Below are 22,487 nucleotides of genomic sequence, written 5' to 3' on the forward strand. Positions count from 1 at the left end.
GCCACTTCAAGTAACCAAGGCCAACAAGCCATACATTGGTCCAACAAATGAGAAATACAAGAGAAAGTCGACGACAGCCCAACTAACATCAAATATCCACAAACGTCCCCCTCCCAAAAAAAAAAATCCAAATTGTCCCAAGCTTCTAGATCCAAATAAGCACATATCAACACTATATTTGGAATTCTATAAAACTTAATATTCTAATTTCTTAAAGTTATAAAGTGAAAACCGATTTTTAAGTAAAATTAATTATAATGATATAACATTTAGGGCATGTTTGGCTAAGTTTATGGAGAGCTCTTTATAACTTATGGAGGGGTAAAAAGACAAAAATGCCCCTCCATAAGTCACTATAATTTACAAATTTGTAAATTATAGTGACTTATGGAGGGGCATTTTTGTCTTTTTACCCCTCCATAAGTTATAAGGAGCTCTCCATAAGCTTAGCCAAACATGCCCTTAGTATTTAAATTTCAAAACATAAAAGTGGTCAGGGACGCCTACTAAAGTCCAGACACCAACTTGTTTTTGAGGTTTTGTTCCATTTTGGTGACATGAGGATTATGCACATAGACAAAATGCCATCAGTCATCGGGTATAATAAACAAGTCGTCCCATACAATAAACAAGTCATCAGTCAACACCGACACGTTTTGAGGAGACGACTGGAATTACGAGTTTTTGAAGATAAAAGTGGAATCTCTCATTTAAAACTTAAAAGAATATTTTGGGAATTCTCCCTTAAAAAAATATGATACCCCGCAAAAGAGAAACACTTACCTATGACATAAGTTACGTAATATTGAAATAGTAACATCAAAGCCAAATTCAATCTCAACATTTGACCAAATAGATGCATCAAACATCATCATCATCGTACTCAGTATATCCCACCAATAGCAAAGCTATGTTAGGGTCTGAGGAGGGTAAGATGTAGACAGCCTTACCTCTACCCCATAGGGATAGAGAGGCTGCTTCCGGTGAGACCCCCGGCTCGATAGTAGTTTTGCATCAAGCCTTGTACATAAAGCACATAGCACTCAATCATCGGGATACCGGCTGATTGGTACATGTACCCTCGTCTTTCGGCTATCAACGCCACCACATGATGCCTGATTAACCTTCCGCCGCTTTTAACGTTATTTTCACGAGATTAGTAAAATAACGTCAAAATTAGTGCAATTTCACTTTTGTCCACCCGAGGGTTTACACATATATACATAATATGCGCGCACCTCAAGCAGAGCGTATAGATGCATCAAACATAAATCTGCTTAAGTATTAAACCAGAGTCCACAATCTTTTGATGATGCCAATTCAATCTAATAGATATAAACATATTAAAAAACATCACAAAAAACAAACCCATTGAGTTTTTAGACATCTTACACTAGTACCAATTGCACAAGTATCATAACATCCAAGACTTGAATGACACCTGACATCAGTCTGCAAAGATGTTTTACTAAACACGATGACAGGTTATATTCAAATCATAAAAGAGTTTCCAATTATGACGCGGGATTCAGGTAAACTTTAGGTTTTGGCTTCACTTCAACTTCATTCACACTACGAACAAAGATAGCATCCGGCTCATGACTGCAAGATAAGTGAAAAAGTTACACAAAAGAACATATAAAAACGAGTGTTGACCCAAAACACATTTATCATGTTTTCCAGCTGACCCTTTTTTCTTTTAACAAAAGGCTACCAAATTCATAAGTAAATGTGTTAAAATCATAAAATGAGTTTAATAAAGTAAAACTTTAAAAAAAGAGAGTTACGGTTTGTCTCCCTCTTCATAAGTATAACTCGATGCAACAGCCAACAGTCGACCATCTCGGCTAAATGATAAAGCAGCAACGCTTGTTGGGTACTTTGAGTACTGAAAAAATAAACAAAAACAAAATAAGAATCTTGAAAATAATAATCTAACCAATAAATATTTGTGGAGTGTTAAAATATACCTGATATAGTCTCTTTTTGTTGTTTCCATCCCAAACATTGACAAAACCGTCACACCCGCCAGTTGCAAATGTCCCATAACTGCAAGTAGTTGAATAATATTACAAAGCGAAGTTCTTTTTCATAAAAACATATGTAAAAACAAAACAAACTTACACAGGGTGAAACGCAATGGTGTTTACAGGGTAAACAATGTCTCTTCCAGCTTCTGACTTTCTGTGACACTTGAATGCATATCTAAAGATAGCATAAACGCAGCAACAATTAGAAAAGTATATTTAATAATGAAACACATAGCCATATAATTTTTAAAACTGCATACTTTTTGGATTGACCAGCCTCAGAAAGATCGAAAAACTCCATTGCAACACGACCCTCCACAGAACTAATAGCATATCCTGCAAGTTAACATCTTTAGTTAAATAAATTAATAACAATGTCAATAATAACACATGAAACGAGTCTACAAACATACCGGTTCCATTGGGATAACATTGAACACATCTGGTTTGGTACTTTAAGGAAGATTCTCTTTGTTGTTCGGGATGAGACATGTTCCTCAAATCATAAACATTAACGTGTCGGCCAGCAGTTGCAACCACCACACGATTCCCAACAAGAGACAGAGAATACACGCGTTCTGGTTGAGTGTAACTTCCTACTAGAGTCCGCTCCTGTGAACTTGCACCTCTTGGATCCCAACATTTTAGAGTTTTGTCCCAACTGCCACTTATCACTTGCCCTACAAAATGTTCACATAACATATATAAATGTTCATATAACTAATTAACCTTATGTATATGTAAGCTTTGTACCTGTAGCATAAGAGTATTCAATGCATCTAACAGGCGCATCGTGGCGACCAAGAATATAGTCTCTCTCCTGGTTGAAAACAAGCCTGTGATATGTGTGCAGGACAAATATAAATCAGTATGTTTCTATATTCAATATGTTTTGACAAAATAAGTAGCAACAGCAACAAAGTTTATGATGTTGCTTAATTGCAACCAAGTATGGTTTTTTAGGCACTAAATTTAAACTGGTAGACCACAATTTGAAATGAAACAATCAAACTCACCTCCTGACGGTATTATCAGCGCTAGCACTGAATCCAGAATTATCATCATGAAAGCAACAATCAAGAACAGCGCCTCCATGTGTGAATTCACCTCTCAACACATTTTCACTTGCGTCATACAATCGAACAATCTGTAAACAAAATTCCACATGATGTATATTAAACTATTAATCTCACTAAGGATGCACAAATCTAGCTGCTCGTGAGCTACTCGAGATCAGATTGATAAAAACTCGAAACAAGCCGTGCCTTATCAAAGCCGAACCTCAGATAAAGCTCGTTTAGTTATCGACCCCAGTCTCGTGGGAAGATCATTTAGGCTCGCCATTTCGTCAAGCCTTATCAACCCTAGTGTATTTATAATTTGCAATTCTTTTGGCTTTCTATGTATTAATTTCACAAAGGAAAACCGAGCTTTGGCTAGTTGATTGTACAGCACACGAGCTTGAGCCGAGCTTAGCTTGGTTAGAATTTTTCTCAAAATGTATAAACGTGTATTGGAATAAGTACTCAAGATCGGATCAATCGAAGCTCAAAACTATCCAAGCCTCAAAGAAGCTTGTTTAGTATTTGAGACTTGTGTGAGAAGACTGTTTATGGAGCCTAGTGTATTTTTTTAAAAGTTTTAGACTTGTATGCATTAATTTCACACTGCACAACCGAGAATTGGATCGTTTTAAGACATTGCACAGAAGCTCGTTAAGGTTTTTCTCAAAAACATATACAAATAATTAAAGTTATATAATAATAATAAATCAGAGCTTTAAAAAATGATGATAACTAATAAGTCAAGTAAAAATGAGGTAGGAGTGAAGAGTTACTTTGTCCCATGAGGAAACGAGTAGATAGTCGGAGTGATTGGAGAAGCGGAGGTTGGAGATGCCGTCGGACGGAGGATGAGACACTTCCCTGCCGGTGGACGCCATTCCAATTAATTAATTAATTAATTAGGGTTCAGATGTTTTGCCTTTGGGGGGATTTCAAATTTATTATTTTGATTTTCAAACTATTATTGGGGATTCGTGGGTGGGTTTAAACTTTAAATTCAAATTTTGGGAATATTTGTTTTTTGGGTCTCATTAGGGCTGTTTTGGGCTCTTTCGATTTTGAGTTACATTGCAACTTTCTTAGAGCATTCACGTTTCTTCCTTTAAGTTTATGTGAGGAGAGTATTTAAATTATAGGGTGAAGTTCTGAATGGTTGTGAGCGTAAATTATAAGGTGGAGAGAAAGATGTAGTGATTTTTTGTAAATTTGGGGAACATTGATTGCCCCTATTTATTTTTTAATATTTGTTAGATTGGTTGTGAGTAGAGGAGAGAGAAAATTATAATAATAAAGGTATAAAAAAATATTATTTAATATAACAGGAGAGAGAAATGTAGTGTTTTTTAGTGTAATTATAGATATAATGATAGAAAAATAAAGAATGGGATGAGAATGCTCTTATACTTCCATACATCCTATTCCTATGTATTATATTAAACCATTCAGTTGCTCGCGCGATGCAACGTTGTATGCGAAAAATCAACCAGTGTTAGCATGTTTGTAATCTAGCAACAGTATATGCGTAACCCGAAGGTGATATGCATTTAACGTGGCTTCGAACGTGTAACCAATGCCATTAAGCGCGCCACATAATGCATATACGCGAGCAACCCTGTATGTATAAAAATTATCCACGTAACTGATGCTTGAACACGCGTAACTGGTGGCGACAAGCAAGAAGCAAAGATGAAATGTACAGTAATTTCAAAACCCAGTCTGTTCCGATTCGAAAACATTTTAACCCGAAGCCCATTTTGACATGAACCTTTTCGATCTAAACTCATCCCGACATGAACTAAATTAACCCTTTTTGTATTAACATGTTCCAACGCTAACCCGTTCCAACACCATTAGTCGAACATACCCGACCCGTTGTCAGTAATAACTGATCACGTAACATGTTAGTTTTTTTAAAAGTAATAAACTATAACAATGTTATACTCAAATTTAAGAGAACAAAATGCTCGTTTTTATGGTGTACATTTTTAGAAAAAATATTAACGTATGAAAAGGTTACACCCATTAAAAAGTCGTGGGGTAGGTGATTTATAATTAGGGGGAATGTTTAACTATTTAATATATTAACAAACTTGATTGAAGTTGAAGGATCATTATTGTATATTATTTTGGAATAAGCCAAGACTATTTTAACCCTACATTCTTAAAAATATATGCATTGTATATGTACTATAATAAGAGTGCTACCTCTTAAAATTTAGGTATATTGGTTTTTATTAGTCTCAACTATCTCCTTTTGGTCGATGTCGGTCCCAACTAAAAATTGGCTGTTGACGTTCCCAACTTTTAACGTATTTGTTCCTAATGGTCCGCGACTAACAGAATCCGAACACCGCTAGTTGCAGGTCGCCGGAAAAAAGTTTTCGGTCAGAAATGTTTCAGTTTTTTTCCAGAAAACACCACCCGAACATTGCCACCACCACCAATTGACTCACCACCAACCAACCACCACCACCACCACTTGAGCACCACAAACCATTCCCGACGATAGTTCTAGGGTTCGGGCGACCTCAATAAAAATTGAGGCTTTTACTATAAAAAGGTTTATAGCTGTCCGATATGAAATTAAAAAGATGTTTGGGACAAAAATGTTGAGTTTTTTCGGGAAAAAATGTGAGTTTTCCGGCCAAAAACGTTTTCCAACGACCTGCAACTAACGGTGTTATGATTCTGTTAGTCGCGAACTGGTGGGAACAAATACGCTAAAAGTTGAGACCGTCAACAGCCAATTCGTTAGTTGGGACCGACAACGACCAAAAGGCAATAGTTAAAATTAATAAAAACCAATATACCTAAAATTAAAGAGATCCCTCACCTCCTATATTATATATAGTACAAAAAATTATACCTTTTTTCTCTTTTTAAATAAATAATGTTTTTTATATATTTATTATTACATGTTTTCATTCTTTCATTCACAGCTACTTTCAACAAATACTAAAAAATTATAAATGATGAACAATGTTTATATCCAAATTTACTAACATTTTATCTATTTTCTCAACTCACAATCACACTCTAAAAAATAAAGGACCCTCTCATATAATTTGGGTAAAGGTGTTATGCTATAATACTTTTTAACAATTTTTTAAAATAAATTAATTTTATATCAAGGTCAAGTGTGGTGGGCGACAAACGACGAGAACACCCCACCCCCATAAGCTACATATCAAGTATTGGACATGCTGATGTGGCAATCAGGTATTGGGGTGGGGTGATTTGTGGGCTACAACATTGCCCCCATAAGCTACGTGTCGCTCCCTTGACCACGTGTTAACAATCTTCCTTATTTTATAGTCATTTCACTACACATAGTCTAAGAAATGTGGTCACAATGTAATCTCTACTAAAAACTAAAGTTTAAAAAAATCAACTTTTTTTGAACGGTTTTTGTATTTCATTTTAAATATATAATTAGTTTTTTTCTATTTATAGAATAAATAATACGTTTGATATTTTAAAAAATTGCATAATTCATTTAGATTGCCTTGTTTCTATTAATATTTAGAAAAAAAATTAACGTTTTAATCAAATTTTGCATTTCATCCAATACTCTAATATATGGTTATTAAATAGTGATTTATATATCCGGATTTTTAATCACTCTTTATTTTCATTCTATATATTATTTGGTGAGCTGAAGAAAGAAAAAATATAATAGAAAATAAATAGCGTTTAACATGATAGAGATAGTATGAAAAACTAGATGTTAAAAATGTTTAAAAATAAATAAAATCTGTGAATAAATATATTTTTTTAGTTAAATATATGAATAAAAATAACCATTACCTGTTTATATATATGACTAATTTATCGTTACTACTAAAGGATAAGAGGTGTAAGATAACTTTTTTTATGTTTCATTCTTATATTTTTCTTTGTACTCTATATATCACTTTAATTATATCTAAAGTTTTACTAATTGTTTAATCAGTTTTCTAAATACAAATATTGTTTTGTTTTAGAATATGCTTGTTTTCATTTTCTTATATCATCCGTAGTCGATGGCGTTTCAGGGAGTTTTGAGGCCAAAACGCCAGAGAACAAACCGCGCGTTTTGAATGGCATTTTGGGTTGCAAAGTTATGTACATAAAACTGGTGATCAGAGAGAGCTTGAGAGAGGGAGGAGAGAGACATTTTTGTTGTTTGGGGGGGGGGGGGGCATTTTCACACTACACCCGCTTTTTGCAAAACACCCAAAAGCTGACTAAGCGCCACATAACGCAAAATGTTTGGGCGTGCCTAATTTTAACCACGCAAAATGTTTTCACTAAGCAATTATCTTTTCTTCATTCATTATCTTTGATCATGTTCTCTCTCATTCCCCTCATAACATACCAAATGCATGCCCTAGACCATACAAAGTTGAAAAGTTATGGGTGATATTTTTGCCCAACACCCCCCCCCCCCCCACACCACACACACCTAAAGTCGATTACATTATGGATACTCGCTTACAACTACCAAAGTCGATCACATTGTAGTCGATTACAATTTGTGTTCGATTACAACCCACAGCTAGTCAATTACTTTCAGGACTCGATTACAATTGGGGTCGATCACTTCATGACTCGATTACAATGATATTAGTCGATTACATGGTCTAAGTCGCTTACACGGGACAAATCGATCACAATACTCTAATTCGATTACAATAGGGCATTCAACTTAACTTGATTACAAATGTATGGTCGATTACATACAAAGAATTTGCATACAATGAGAACTCGTATACATGGTCCACTCGCTTACATGTAAACTCGATTTCATTATACCAGTCGATTACAATGGAGCATTCGATCACAACACTTAAACTCGAATACATATATATATATATAATGTGCATCCATGTAAGACCGATTACTACATGGGTCGATTACATGTAAATATTCGATTACAAAGCATATGGTCGATCACAATTGAGACTCGATTACAATATGTTCGATTACATGCAAGAACCCGAATACAATAACCCACTTAATTGTATACAGGGTTGTATTCTAATCGAATAAAAATAAGGAAAGATTAACTTAGGACTTAGTAATGATCACAAGAGAATAAAGAAAAGAAAGAGAGGAATACTAAAGAAAGAAAGAAAGTACAATACAAAGTACTTGAACACATGAATGTTTAGGTGTAAAATATCTTAAGTAAAATGTATTCTAAAACAAGATCATTAGATTAGACCAGACTTATCCATTTTTGGCTGAAATACAAATAGGATACGCAGAGCTCAATTAAACAAGGGATTAACAATTAACGGAGAAATAAACAGGATCCAGGTGAGTTTCTAGCCCCATTTCCTTGTTATGGCTGTGTGCATACTCTATTTGAATGTTAATACACTTACCTTAAATGGTAAGTGTATGCCTTATTGATGAATGTGATATTTATGTTTATATTATGAATTAATACTTGACAGTACGTGAACGACCTTCAGGTATTGCACGTATTGTTAAGGAAGGTATTATGTAGTAAGTATGAATGAGTATATGAGATAAAGTATGCATGAATAACGTATGTATGATATGTATGTATATATGTATGAATGTAAGGTAATGTATGGTTGTATGGTAACGAAAAGGGAACCGGGCCTTAATAATACTCGAGGCAAGAGGGAACCGAACCTTAATAATATTCGAGGCAAGAGGGAACCAGGCCCTAATAATACTCGAGACAAGAGGGAACCGAACCCTAATAATATTAGAGGCAAGAGAGAGCCGGGCCCTAATAATACTCGAGGAAAGTATGGCGTAATACTCTTTGAAACGTATAGTATGAAGGTAAGTAAGTGTATGATAAAAGTATGAATGTATGAACGAAAGTATGTAAATATGAATGTGTTGTATGTTGTATGATTAACTAGAACTCACTCAGCGTAGCTGACTTTTAGTATGCACGCAGTTGAGTAGGATGAGGCAGCTTGCTTGAGGGGAACACACGACATGAAATTGAAGATACTGGCATCTCAAGGAAATGTTATGTTATTTTAAAGCCTATGTTTATGTTTAAACGATTTGAATGATTGTTAAGAAAATATTTTGATGGTTATGTAATATAATTTGTTTGAAGTTTTATATTCCGCGTAAAGTTTTAATTACTCTGATATTTAGAACTGTGTTTATGAGTAAATCCAACGTCCAAAGTAGGGCCCCGGTAACGGGGCCTTACATAACGTTTGCCACGTGTCACCCCGATGCGACACGTGTCACTGAGTCATAATGATCCATCGTGTATCGCGATAGCCTTGTTTTCAACTCATTGTGTATCGCGATGGGTTCCTGAATTCACATTTTCACTTTTGGTCCCTCATATTTGGTAACTTGTCATGTCTTGGTCTAACTCTAAGTTTTCAAAAATACTAAGGCGGCTCTCAAGCGGATTGCAGCGATGCGAGCCTGCGAAGCGCACCATCAAAGCGCCACATTGCGCCTATCGCCCGAGCTTGTGCGTGTCGCGTGCTTCGCACCATCCGTTAGGATCACTATTGCATTTTGGCATATAAGAATATCATTATGGAAACTCTTTTCTTATAAAGAGCCTCCAAGTTTTATAATTTTTCCATGTGGGAGGAAATTCTTTTTTTTATTTATACACATGTGAAATGCTTCACTTTATTCCTTTTTTCCATGTGAGATGAATTTACTTATGGGATACTTTATTTCTTTATCTAATTTTCCTATTAATTATGTTGAGGATATTTTTGATCCTTCAATTTTAATAAATTGTCAAATTTGAATCGAAATTTTGGGGATGTTACAGTGACTATGCATGATCTTAGAGTATCCACAACAACAAACATTCACAAGCGGACGCATTAACGTTGCATCAGATTCCAAACTTTTATCAAAATCCCCCAACTTTCTTCAATAACAATAAACTTCTACAAACCCATTAAAATATTAGTAAACGATACATACTATATGTATGTATGCATGCATCTCGGAGGGTGGAAAATGGGTCTATCGCCCCTTTGTTTGCTCCTAGTACGTAGAACAAAACCATCCATGCAAACTTTGATCCCACAACAAAGATGTGATCCCATCCTTATCCGTCTCTCTTGTCAGCTGAGCCAAACCTTGGGCATTGCACCCCGTTGTGGGTGCTCTTAGCCAAGAATTTTCCCTTACTCTTTATATTTTCTCTCTTCTCCGACACATTATCCATGTCATAAATACAACCTAAATGCATTGAATTGGATTTGGTCTTAGTATAGAGTTTAAAGAAGAGATAGCTGATGTGCAAAACGGTCTATTAAAAACCTAACCTAACCTAAACACTCTAGTTTTAAATCTATAAACCTAGAATCTTCTAATGTTAGACCACTAGACAGGCAAGTATACCTATCGACAGTAGTAAAGCCTAACAAAGTCCGTGATACCCAAAGGAAACTAGCAGCACCTAAACTAGACTCTGACTAATAACTTATATAAATAGATGTAATTGATTTTTGTGTTTTTTTAATTATTAAATATAAACTAAATAATACTTACACTAAAACTATACACGAAAACTAGACACGAACAAATCGGACTGGAACATAAATAGGGGAAATAACTACCTAGGTAAGGAATCCTACTAGTCAACTCGTAAACTTTCGGAATTGGATTTATGATTGGTACCATTTTCTAAAAATATGAATTTAAGGAATAACTAAAGTATGCTAGATCACCTCCCGCCCTCACCAACAATACATAAGAACCCTAAATATCATGTATGCTCAACGGTTTAATGGTTCGGATCACTTCCTGGTCTCCCCTTACCTAACTATGCTAATGTACCCAAAGACTAAATTACCTCTCGGTTTCTCTAATCACATAACACCCTAAGGCGTAATGGGGTATTTCTATTGAATTCCGTTATAATTCGGATATGTAAGAATATAATGGAATCTAGGGTAACTCACTCCCGTGCAATCACTACCTAAACTTGCAAAAGACCAAAACAAGCGACATTTAATTACCTCCCGGTCTCTCAAGTGGCAGAATATAAGGTATCTCTAAACTCTCAATTACCGTTCCTATGGAATACGTTAACAATAAACCATAAACTAGTTATAAACACACAGTAAACAACCTAATATGCATCTATACATGAAAGACATTCACAAAAACGCATATGGAACAAAAATTGATCATAAATTAATACCAAATACGCATAAGCATCATAACCAAATAAAATAAAAACTTTACCAAATCATGAACCAATCAATCAATAATCCAAGACCAAAAATAAAACGAGTCTAAAAAGTATCATCCAAACCCATGCAGTATAACAGTTTAACCAATCATAATAATCGATGAAACAAAAATAAAATAAATATTACGGTTCATCGAAAAAAGATATAAATATGATTGAGCTACTAGCCTGTGAGCTTAAATTATTGAGATGTGTGCCTGGTAGCTTAAATTAATTCACCAGCCTAGTAACCTGCTTGGATAATTCCCTTTTATGCCGTGAGACTTATTGAGCAACCTACCTTCTTGCTAGCTTCAATTCTTTTTATTTGCTTCATGCTTCCAAAATCCAACCGCCATCGTAGCCTAGGGGCGGCTCCCCTAAAAAATCTTTATACGATAATGTTTTTATTTCCTCTTGTGGGCTCGTAAGATATGGACTACTATGATTTTTTCATCTTTCATTATGTGCCTGATTTAAAATCTTACAATACTAATAAAAGAAAATGCTGAAGCTTAGGCGCGAAGTCTGCATTTCTCTTAATTCTTAATATCTCATCTCATTCATTCTAGCTATTCATGAGTCATGGATCAAAACCATTTTGTCCAGTGGGTTATAACATAGTGTGGATTTTATTCATTATTGAATTAAGTTTCATTTTCATACCTGAGGTTTGACCAATTACGCAACTTTAGTACTTTTTTTTTAATTTCTTGCAGATCAGCTGTAACATCCTACTTTTGGTTATAAGAATAATATAAATTTCGTCTATTTAATAGTGGGTCGTTATCAGTTTAGGTAAATAGAATATGACTTGGGCTAGTGTTGGGTAAATGGGTATGGGTTATGGACTTGGGTTATGAAAGAAAGAAGGAGAGTCCATGGGATTGAGCCCATGATCCCTAAATATATAAACCATTAATCACCCATTTAATCCTCATTCACACATATTCCATACATCACCCAAAACACACACTTAAGATCTCTCTCTAGTTCTTCCCTTTTATCTAGCCGAAACCAAGAAGGAAACCGAGCACCGACCCGAGGTAATGATAGTTTAATACTGTATGAGCTTAACCCGTTAGATATAATCACGAAACAACGATCCAACACCGTTAAACCATTTAAGTCACGAGATATGGGTGGAATCGGGTATAAACCGAACCTATGATGAGCTTAGGGATCACCCTAGCTCAGATCTGGATCGAACGGGACGAAAAACGGTGAAAAACAAGCTAACACTCGTTTTTCCGACGTGTTCGCGGTTTTCCGGCGGCTTTCCGGCAATGGCGGCGCCGGAAAAGTTAATACGAGGTTAGGGGTGTCAGGGAATGTTCTGACATTCCTGACCTAACCCTAGTTCGCTAAGGAGTAACTAACGAATTAGAAGTAATCGCTAGCTGATTCGTCTAAGGGAATATAACGAACTAGCTTCAGTTCGTTAAGGAGGAAAGATAGCGAACTACCCTTGATTCGCTATAGTTAAAAGATAACGAATTGGAAGGTCCAATTCGTTGCATAGACTGGTTCGCTATGGACGGATTCGTTAAGGGTCTAGTTTGTTAGAGGGTTCAATTCGTTACAAAGAACCAGTTCGTCATGACAAGTCAATTCGTTAAGGTTAAGTAACGAACTGGAAGTTTAACAGAATTACAGAATGGTCCCTGGACTTATAAAAGAATGGTTTAATTACAAAGAAGCCCTTGAACTTTTAAGTTAGCAAATTTAATAATGATTCAAAATTCTAATGGAAAATGTGTTAAGACAGTTAATGGAAATAAAATTTTTCCAAGCTGACCTGGCAACTCGACCCCAGCCAGGGGCTCTGCCCCCCTGCTAGGGGCTGCCGCCCCTAGACCCCGCTGCCAGGGGCGCTGCCCCCCGGACCCCCGTCCGTTGAGGGTTATAATTAGAATAAAAACGTGATATGGCTAGTGATAGATAATTGATACAAGTAATTGTTATACAGTTAGCCGTGCCCAACTGGGGAAAGGAATAACTATTAACGGTGAACGTAGCCGACTTCAGATGAGTTTCTAGCCCCATTCCTTGTTATGTTTTCGGGGCTGTGTGCATACTCAATGTGATTAGTTAATACACTTATCCTAAGTGATAAGTGTATTCCATATATGTATTTTGTGAAATGTGTGAATGGTTTCTTGTCGATACATGAACGATCTTCGGAATTGCATGTATTGCCAGGAAATGGTTGATGTTATATGTATGTTGTAAGATGAAGAATGAATGACGTATGTATGAAACTTACGATTATGTATATAGAAAAGTATGTTAAAAAGGTATGGAAGAAAGGGTACCGGACCCTAATAATATTCGAGGATGAAGAGTACCGGACCCTAATAATATCCGAGGATGGAGGGCACCGGACCCTAATAATATCCGAGGATGGAGGGCACCGGACCCTAATAATATCTGAGGATGTAGGGCACCGGACCCTAATAATATCCGAGGATGGAGGGTACCGGACCCTAATAATATCCGAGGTATGTAGGGCGAATGCTCTTTATAACGTAAGGTTAGATATGTATGTGTATGAAAGATTGATGGATAGGTTAAGTATGTAATGCGTACCTACGGGCACGTGTATGTGTATGTAAAGTAAGTTATGTGATTAACTAGAACTCACTCAGCGTAGCTGACTTTTAGTATGCACGCAGGTTAACAGATTGAGACAGCTAATTTGAGATGGACACATGGCAGGATTGAAGAGGCTGGCATCCGAAGATTGTCATGATGTTTTGAATGTTATGATTTATGTTATGTTTTGAAAGACAAATTATGGATATATGTAACGAATGATTGATGTTTTATATTATTCAGCGAAAGTTTTAATTAACTCTGATTTGTAGAGCTGTGTTTATGAGTAAATCCAACACCAAAGTAGGGCTACCGGTAACGGGGCCTTACATCAGCACCTGACGTTTCCATTAAAACCATGCTATTTTAGAACTTTTTGTTAACCACCCGTTTGTTTTTTTCCATTAAATCTACATTAAATTAATTTATAAGTATTTTGATAATCACAATTAAAATGACGAATCTAATTTATTTTTATTATTTCAAATCCCGTGTAATACACGGGTTCAAAAGCTACTATAGTCATATAAGAAATAATGAATTGAGTTTTACTGCACATGTGAATATAATACAGATTTGTAGCTTTTGAAATATTTTGTTTCATGTGCACTTTATTTATATTCTTTTCAAAAAACTTGTACGTGTAATATAATATTACAATTTTCTTTTTCTTTTGTTTATTTTATTTTCATCAAGCACTAGTATTATTGAGAATTGGTAATAAACGTATCAAAACAATACGTTTGAAGTTTTAATCGTTAGTCTCGAGATTAGAAAGCGTACCTCATTTTAACTCATTATCTCTTAAAATCTTATAAAATACAAATATGAGAGAAATGAGACTAATATTTTATTGAAACGAACTCAAAAACCACTCATAGTGTAGGAAATATTTGTATTATTAATGTATTTTTTAGAGCATATCAACAGCACGAGGTACAAACCCATATTATCACACTTGAAAAAAAAACTTCAAAGATTATTTTAACATTTATCATGCTTCTTAAAACTAGTTTCGCTTATTACACAACTTTCAATATCAATGGGCCTTTCTTATGCAAGAAATATAATAAAAGTGAATTCTTAGTGTGAGTTATTTTAACGGTTAACTTAAATACCCACTAAACTTATTTCCAAGGTAGAATATGTCAATGTCTGTTATAGAACTATAGTAAAGAAATCATATGCATATATGACTAGATTCCTTCACGTATAATCGTCCCCTCTTACATACATATGCATTAAGACAAGAAGCCGTTTGTAGCCTATAGTCGGTACTAATTTGAACATACTTTATATTTATGAGCTCACTCACACCTCAAAAGTGTAAGACCATGTGAAATTATTGAATGCAACACCGATCATGGTGCTTTAATAAAGGATTTCAACTTTATACGTACTACAAAAGTTGATATTTTTATGCCATTTGACATTATTATTTTCCTCCTCTTGCTGATATATTTCTTGATAGGAAAAATGCTAGATACGTTATATCAGATATTTAGATTAAAAAAAATCGCGTGAGAGTTTTTTTTTATAATATCAAAAGTTATTTTTAAACGTCACATATGATGATATGAATCTCTATTTATAGTCAAACGGAACATTTAGCTTGGCCAAAGTAACCTACATATTAACTAAATAATTTAATGAAATAAAGAAGCGTGGACCAAATAAACAACATATAGACGTAACCAAAGAAATAATTAAATCAATAATCTAAAATACAATCGAAATTACTAAAAAGGTCTTATTTTTTTATTTTTTTATGTAAGTTACAGAGCGTTTTTACATTCATTTTCCACAATCCCGCCAGTCCACTAACGAGTCACTCATTCATATGATCGATCTCCTATCACCTTGAAGGCTGCTTTGATCATGTAACTAAGAGGGTGTGCTACAATTGTATGTCAAGTAGAATTTTGTTATCATGTTGAATTGATTATGCCTCAACATGCCAAGTTGCCAAGATACGAGAAAATTCATTGAAAGGTTACCTCGAGGAATGCCAACTTAGATTTCGCTCGTCTTTAAGGTAAAAGGGGCGCAAGCTGGTTCAAGGCCCGGGTTTATAAAATTCCATTAGGTTGGCCGGGGCTAAGTGTCACAAGTCACACAACCCATGCGGGGCTGGTTGAAGTCATGGTTAGTAAAACCCGTTGTTGAACTCAAAGGTTGAGAGGGATTTTGAGGCCGGATGATATTGTGGAGGTGTCCCCTTTATTTTGAATTAAATTGAGTTGAAACTAGCATTTTTACTGGTAAAACTCAATTCAGTCGGTTTCGGTTGTGTGTTATTATACCAAAACTAAAACAAATAATAAAACAAAAAAAATATAAAAGTTGAGGTGGATCAATGGGGTGGTGTCGACCGGTATAACTCGAATGTTGGTAAAACCCGATCGTTGTCAATCCCAGGAGTTGAGGCGGTGAGTCTACACAAGTTCAGTTGGTTTCCGACACGTTCGTTACGGTACTAGATATAAAACATAAAAAAACAAAATCGACATTCAGTTGGTTTCCGTTACAACGGCGATGGATCAGTGAAACCCATGCGTTGTAAAATAGGAGCTTTGTCGCTCCCGGTCGTGCGGTGGTGTGTCGGCGCGCATTTGGTCATTTTCGGTTACATTCGTTACGGTAACGAAACTAAAACCCAAGTGTTGTATGTACCAGGTTTTGCGGCGATGAGTCAGCAAAACCATAACATTTTCACTCCTGGGTGTTGTGACGACAAGTTAACGCAAATTCGGTTGATTTCGTTTACATTCTTTATGGTACTGGAACTAAAACAAAAAATGTCAGTTAAACCCGGGTGTTGGTAAAACCGAGCGTTGTCAATACCGGGCATTGCGGCGGTGAGTTGGTAAAACCCGAACGCTTTTTTTGTCTCAAGCATTACGGCAGTGAATCGACACAAATAACCATTTAATTATTAAAATTAAAAAAAAATTACTTAGCCAATCCCACGATGCCAAATGGACCAATAATACTCTTACGTGCCAAACTTTTCTTTTATATTATATAATAATAATAATAATAATAATAATAATAATAATAATAATAATAATAAGGTGGCATTATACTAGCGTAGAAGTGCCGTCTCTAGGGGTGTTCAAAGTCGGATATTTGGACTTTTGGATATCCGAACTTCGAATGTCTGGACTTTTCGGATTGCGGATTGCACTATCCGAATCCAAATCCAAAATTTCGGATATCCGATCGTATAGTGAACCGGATATTCGAAATATTCAAAAAAATAACAGTTATATAAAAATTTAAAGAAATACTTTTAAAAATATTTCGGATATCCAAAAAATTATCCAAATTACACAAAAATAATCCGAAATATCTGTAAATTATCTGAAATATCCAATTATTATCCAAAATATACGAAAAATTATCCGAAATATCATCCGAAATATCCAAAATATATAAATAATAATTAGTATTTAATAATTAAAAAATATCTTGGATACCCAAAATATCCAAAAGTTTTCAAAATCACTATCCAATCTGAATCCGGATATATGAGATTCGAATATCCGAATTTTCAAATAATTTGGATTCGTATATTTCGTATACGGATTTGAATTCGAATTTTGTTAAACACTCCTAGCCGCCAACACCCAAAAGCATTTTTCTGGTCAAAATCCCTATGTATTTACTTATGGCGTACGTGACATATAATCGAAGATGAACCAATGCCAATCTAGCAGTATAAGCATATTCCATGCTTGTTTTGGACATAATCATCCCCAACCTACATTACACCATGATTTGTAAATCACTTTGGACTAGATTGTTGTGCAAGTATCATAGTATCTAATATACCCTTAAATGTTATTAATTAATCATATGAGAACTGTTCCAAGAGTAAAAATTTTAAGTAACATTCCTTCCGTTACACAACCAAAGATACGCCACAAGATGATCCACTACGAACCCTATTAGTCAAGGACTATCACGATGGTCCGCCACAAAACCAATTAATCAAGCACAAATACAAGTGACAAACTTAAACCAACATAAAAGAAGGCTCACACTCCCAAGTTTACAAGCTTTCTAGACTTCTCTAATGTCTATCATAGTACACAAATGTGCATAAACAACATCTTATGAGTTCATCGGTCGGATGCCAAAACATCTCCATATTCCCGACAAATCATTCACAAATCTTGACTTCAAGCTCGATCCTCACTCACATGATTCACAACTTCACTTTGGTTGTCCAAAGGCATGTACTGTGCCATTATAGCTCTTATCTCCGAATCCATGTACGTCTAAACATACATAATATACGCCATTATTCCACTTTACTTAATAAACAGCATAAACACATGAAAAGATTAACACTCATAATAATAAGTTGCACTTACCCTTATTCTATACTTGTACACAAGATATGCACCGGCTCCAGCCACGGCTAAACCCAGCATAATAATCCAAACTGCAGTCCATGCAGATTTAGCTTCAGCAACCCTTTTACCTGAACCCAACCACAAACAAGATTAGAACCATATGAAAATAATGGATCTAGCCAGTTAGCTTTATAAAGGTTTATAGTTACTTATACATGTATCATGGTCTCTCATATACAAAAGGTCACCGCTACATGTACAATCATAGCTTCCCCATGTATTCTTGCAACTGCATTCAGGACACTGGCACGCTTTCTTCTCTTTGCATTCGTCAATATCTGCGCTCGTCAAAATTCATGAATAAGAACATTGACTTCCTTGACCAACTACTTGAAACCAAATACTTACCTACACAACTATTGACGCCGTCACCTTTAAATCCAGGTGGACATGCACATTTACCATTCCCGCTATCCTGTTTAACAAAATGTTGACCGTTATTAACATTTATTTTAAAAAATGTTTCAAAACATATGAAAGTAAAGAGTATATACCGAGCAAGCAGAGTACGAAACCCCGTCTTGGGTTCCATGCCAACATCCACCATTATTGATCTTGCATCGTCCGGGTCCACTTGCTATAAACAGAGTCCAAAGAAGTTAATTCATTATAAAACAGCACATTCTTATTCAAAGAAGTTGTTCATTATAAAACAACACATTCTTAATAATAAAGTTCATAAAAAGTATTACCTTCACATGAGGTATAACCGTCTCCTTTAAACTGTACTCCATCAACCAAGGGACATTCACAGACTCGCCCACGAAAAGTATCCTACACGTACAAATGGATCCATTAGTAACATAAATAATAATATAAAAAGAGTAATATGATAAGCTTAAAGATTGTATGTACCTTGCATGCAGTTACATTGGCGTTTTTGTCATACCAACAGCCACCGTGGTTATCCAAGCACTCATTTGTTTCCACATCTGAAATAAAACAAAACTAAACTAACTAATCCAATATTAAGTGTTGTGTAATTAACTAATTACATATAAATTGATGATTATAGGTTACCGTCACTAAGACAGGCAGCTGGCTCGGTTGTTTCTTCAAAACCTGCACAAATGGCCTTTAAAACCGCACCTTTCTCCAACTTTCCTGTAACCACAACATTTATAATATGATTAAAAAAGCTATATCATTTCAAGGTTTTATGTAGGGGCGGCAATTGCCCACACGACCTGAACACGACATGGAAATAATCAGGTTTTGGGTTTATGTATCTAACCTATATGAAAAACGAGTCATGTTAGGTTGGCCTGTTTGATTAAACGGGCCGTGTTCATGCTGGCCCGTTTAGGTAAACAGGTCTACTCGCCAACCTGTCCGACCCACTAATCAGTTCAACCCATTTGTTTACAACCCACCAACCCGATTACCATGTTTACAACTTGATTATTACCCGCCAACCTGTTTTGACACGATTAAATAAATGGGTTAAACGGGTCGTGATCAGGTTTACATGTTTAGCCCCTTTGGTTAAATAGGTCAACCCACTAACCTGTTTAACTAAATAAGTTGATCCACTAACCCGTTTATGACCCTTTTAACCCATTTGCTTACAACCTACCAGCCCGATTAACAAGTTTACAACTTGATTATTACACGTCAACCCATTTGACATGTTTAGATAAGTGGGTTAAACAGGCTGTGTTCAGGCTACACAATTTTCAGTTGGTTAGAGATCATCTTTTTGGTACGAATAAATATAAGCGCTGGGTTTGGGTTGAAAAAGTCAGCCCGTCAAGCTGTTTTGAGTTTTGACAAGTTTAAATAAATGGGTTAAATAGGTCACGTTCGGGTTACAAGATTTTAAGTGGGTGCAGGTCAGAGTCAAAAAAAATTTTGCGCGAATAAAAATATGAGTCGTGTCCAGGTTGAACCAACTTAACTCATCAACCCACCAACCCGACTTAGTATTATGTAATACGTATTACAAATACAGTTTGGAAGACTTTTGACACAATTCCTTTTTTATGCATTTTTAAATATTCTCATTTGACCATTACATAGAAAACATAGCCCGAATTGACCTGTTTATAAACAAACGGGTCAAAACTGGCCCTTCCAATTTAAACATACGCACGCATGCATAAAAACTAACCTCGGTATTGTCGATTATTAACAACCAACGTAGGCAATATGGTCACATCACCTCTCGATCCTTTCCCAATCTGAAACACACAAACAAAAACAAAAACAAAACATTTAGTTTATTCACACGATTAAAATCCAACAAACGCTCACAACATATAAACCACATTTTCATACTTGTGCGTCTTGTTCTTCCTTAAGAAGTGGATAATCCGCATCCGCATTCGGATCCCCCATACACTTCTCAACTTTCTTCAAATCAAGCCCTAATGACTTAATAACCGCATCCGCACACTCCCTATTATACTTCTTATCTTTCATCGGGCACCTTATTTGAAAATCTGTCACATAATCCCACCAAACCCATCGTTTATTCGTCTCATTCGCCACTTTAAACACACACAACTGCCTCAAATTCTCAATCACCACATCTTTCCCCTCATAACCCGTGCTAAAATCTTGCTCAGGATCCGGAGCACAATACCTTCCATGATTAATACACCGCGACTTACATTGTTTACTTATCGTAAACGCTTGAGGACAATACCATGTTATATAATGAGGTGTGAACAACGTGTAACCGCCTTTTTCAAGAATTTGAGCCGCCCCTTTGAAGTTCTTAACAAAATCCATTAACATGTCACATTTGACGCCACATTCATCGTTGCTATTTGTCCAAAGCTCATATTCTACACGATCATCGGGATGCGGGACCGATTCACGCCAATCAAGATTCACATTCACCATCTCGCCATCGCTTATTGCTTTCTTTAACTTCTCACCAAAACTTTTGGAAATTAAAGCAGATGGGATTGTTATGTTTTCTATGTATTTTGCAGATGCTGCATCTTCTTCAGGCGTATCCATCGTAATTAGCGGCTCTTCAATGTCGTCTGCTACAAGAACCGCCGATGCACCCGCGTTTTGTGCGTTCCAAACCTTTAATGCGAAGAAACAATCTGGATACCCAAACATTACAAATTACTAGTATGAATTTGAGTGAAAAATTCAGCCTTTAATCCTTTATAAAGATCAGCGTTCAAAAAGTCGCAATTAAGTGCCAATTAACCAGAAACCAGAGGGCCACTGATTTGATTTCACCTAATCAGCTCCTAAAACCGTTACCAGTCAAAATCCAATCAAATTCTTTAAAACCGGTCAAAATTAGTCAAAAATCGGTCAAAATTGTTCATGATCAGTCAAAATCTGACATAATTTTGAAACAATACGAATAAAATTCCAATCCGATTAATCCCTATTAGTCGCTAGCACGCTAAGGATTTGATCAATACAGTTTACAGTTTGTGAATAACTGTTGTCAAGTTCTTAAATTGGTATTGACCGATTAATTCAAACACAATTAATAAAGTATGCACAATTAAAGAAACTTACCAAAACCACAAAAACAAACTTACTCTCAAATATAGAAATTAACAATACCAACAAACAAACAATTGAATGATTACCTCCACGATCAACCAAGACAAAAGTGGGCAAAGTACCCGGTTTGGCCTTAAACGAAACCCCAAACTCATCGACTCTTTCGGGTAGGCGACGGTGCCAGCCATACTGCGGAATCCCAAAGTTACCGATTGCACTGTCATGGTTACCCTTTATGCTGTCAGGTGATGATACAGTCAGGCTGTTCTTTTCCACTACGGAAAAGAACACATGCAGCTCAATATTAGAAACCCTAGGATTGATTTGATGGGTGGCATAGCGTGGCGTGTGATTAATTAAATTTATTTGGGATTGAATAGAATAGAATAGATTATTAGAGTTGGAATTGGGGGTTTTGTGAAGAACAAATGTTGAACCGAGTGAAGAATGGCGAATTTGATTGTTGTTTTTATCTTTTGGTTACCCTCTCTCTCTTTTGTTGACTATTCTGCTTTGCTATATTAATCAACAATAACCGACATGTTACTTTTAATATTTGAGGTCTGGATTCAAATGTTTAATTAACCAAAAGTGAAGAACAATGATTTCATTCTCTTTAAACATATCAAACCCACCACCTCATGATTTGTTTAGAGCATTCATATCAATGCATCACCCCGTTACTTGGGCTAAGCCATAC

At 35.7% G+C, this 22,487-nt stretch overlaps 2 protein-coding genes across 2 annotated transcripts; both read right to left on the reverse strand.

The window, feature by feature from the left end:
- Positions 1-1,266: 1,266 nt before the first annotated feature.
- LOC143628123 (mitotic checkpoint protein BUB3.2-like) lies at positions 1,267-4,023 on the reverse strand. Its single transcript, XM_077097789.1, has 9 exons — positions 3,868-4,023; positions 3,047-3,177; positions 2,784-2,866; positions 2,444-2,710; positions 2,291-2,366; positions 2,125-2,205; positions 1,971-2,049; positions 1,788-1,888; positions 1,267-1,602 (listed from the first exon to the last, which is right to left on the reverse strand). Exons 1-9 carry the CDS (start codon positions 3,970-3,972, stop codon positions 1,515-1,517), a joined length of 1,011 nt encoding a protein of 336 aa, XP_076953904.1. The 5' UTR covers positions 3,973-4,023; the 3' UTR covers positions 1,267-1,514.
- A 13,784-nt stretch (positions 4,024-17,807) lies between these two features.
- Positions 17,808-21,939, reverse strand: LOC143628130 (vacuolar-sorting receptor 3-like). The gene is made up of 11 exons (XM_077097796.1): positions 21,874-21,939; positions 20,585-21,366; positions 20,418-20,487; positions 19,328-19,411; positions 19,163-19,239; positions 19,000-19,081; positions 18,802-18,884; positions 18,656-18,722; positions 18,457-18,585; positions 18,266-18,375; positions 17,808-18,169 (listed from the first exon to the last, which is right to left on the reverse strand). The coding sequence occupies exons 2-11, from the start codon at positions 21,272-21,274 to the stop codon at positions 18,071-18,073; spliced, it is 1,491 nt and encodes a 496-aa protein (XP_076953911.1). The 5' UTR covers positions 21,275-21,366; positions 21,874-21,939; the 3' UTR covers positions 17,808-18,070.
- Positions 21,940-22,487: the final 548 nt, after the last annotated feature.

This window comes from Bidens hawaiensis, unplaced genomic scaffold, assembly GCF_021521415.1.
Source record: "Bidens hawaiensis isolate Kalapana, Puna unplaced genomic scaffold, B.hawaiensis_p1.1 tig00004817_1, whole genome shotgun sequence".
NCBI classification, from domain to species: domain Eukaryota; kingdom Viridiplantae; phylum Streptophyta; class Magnoliopsida; order Asterales; family Asteraceae; genus Bidens; species Bidens hawaiensis.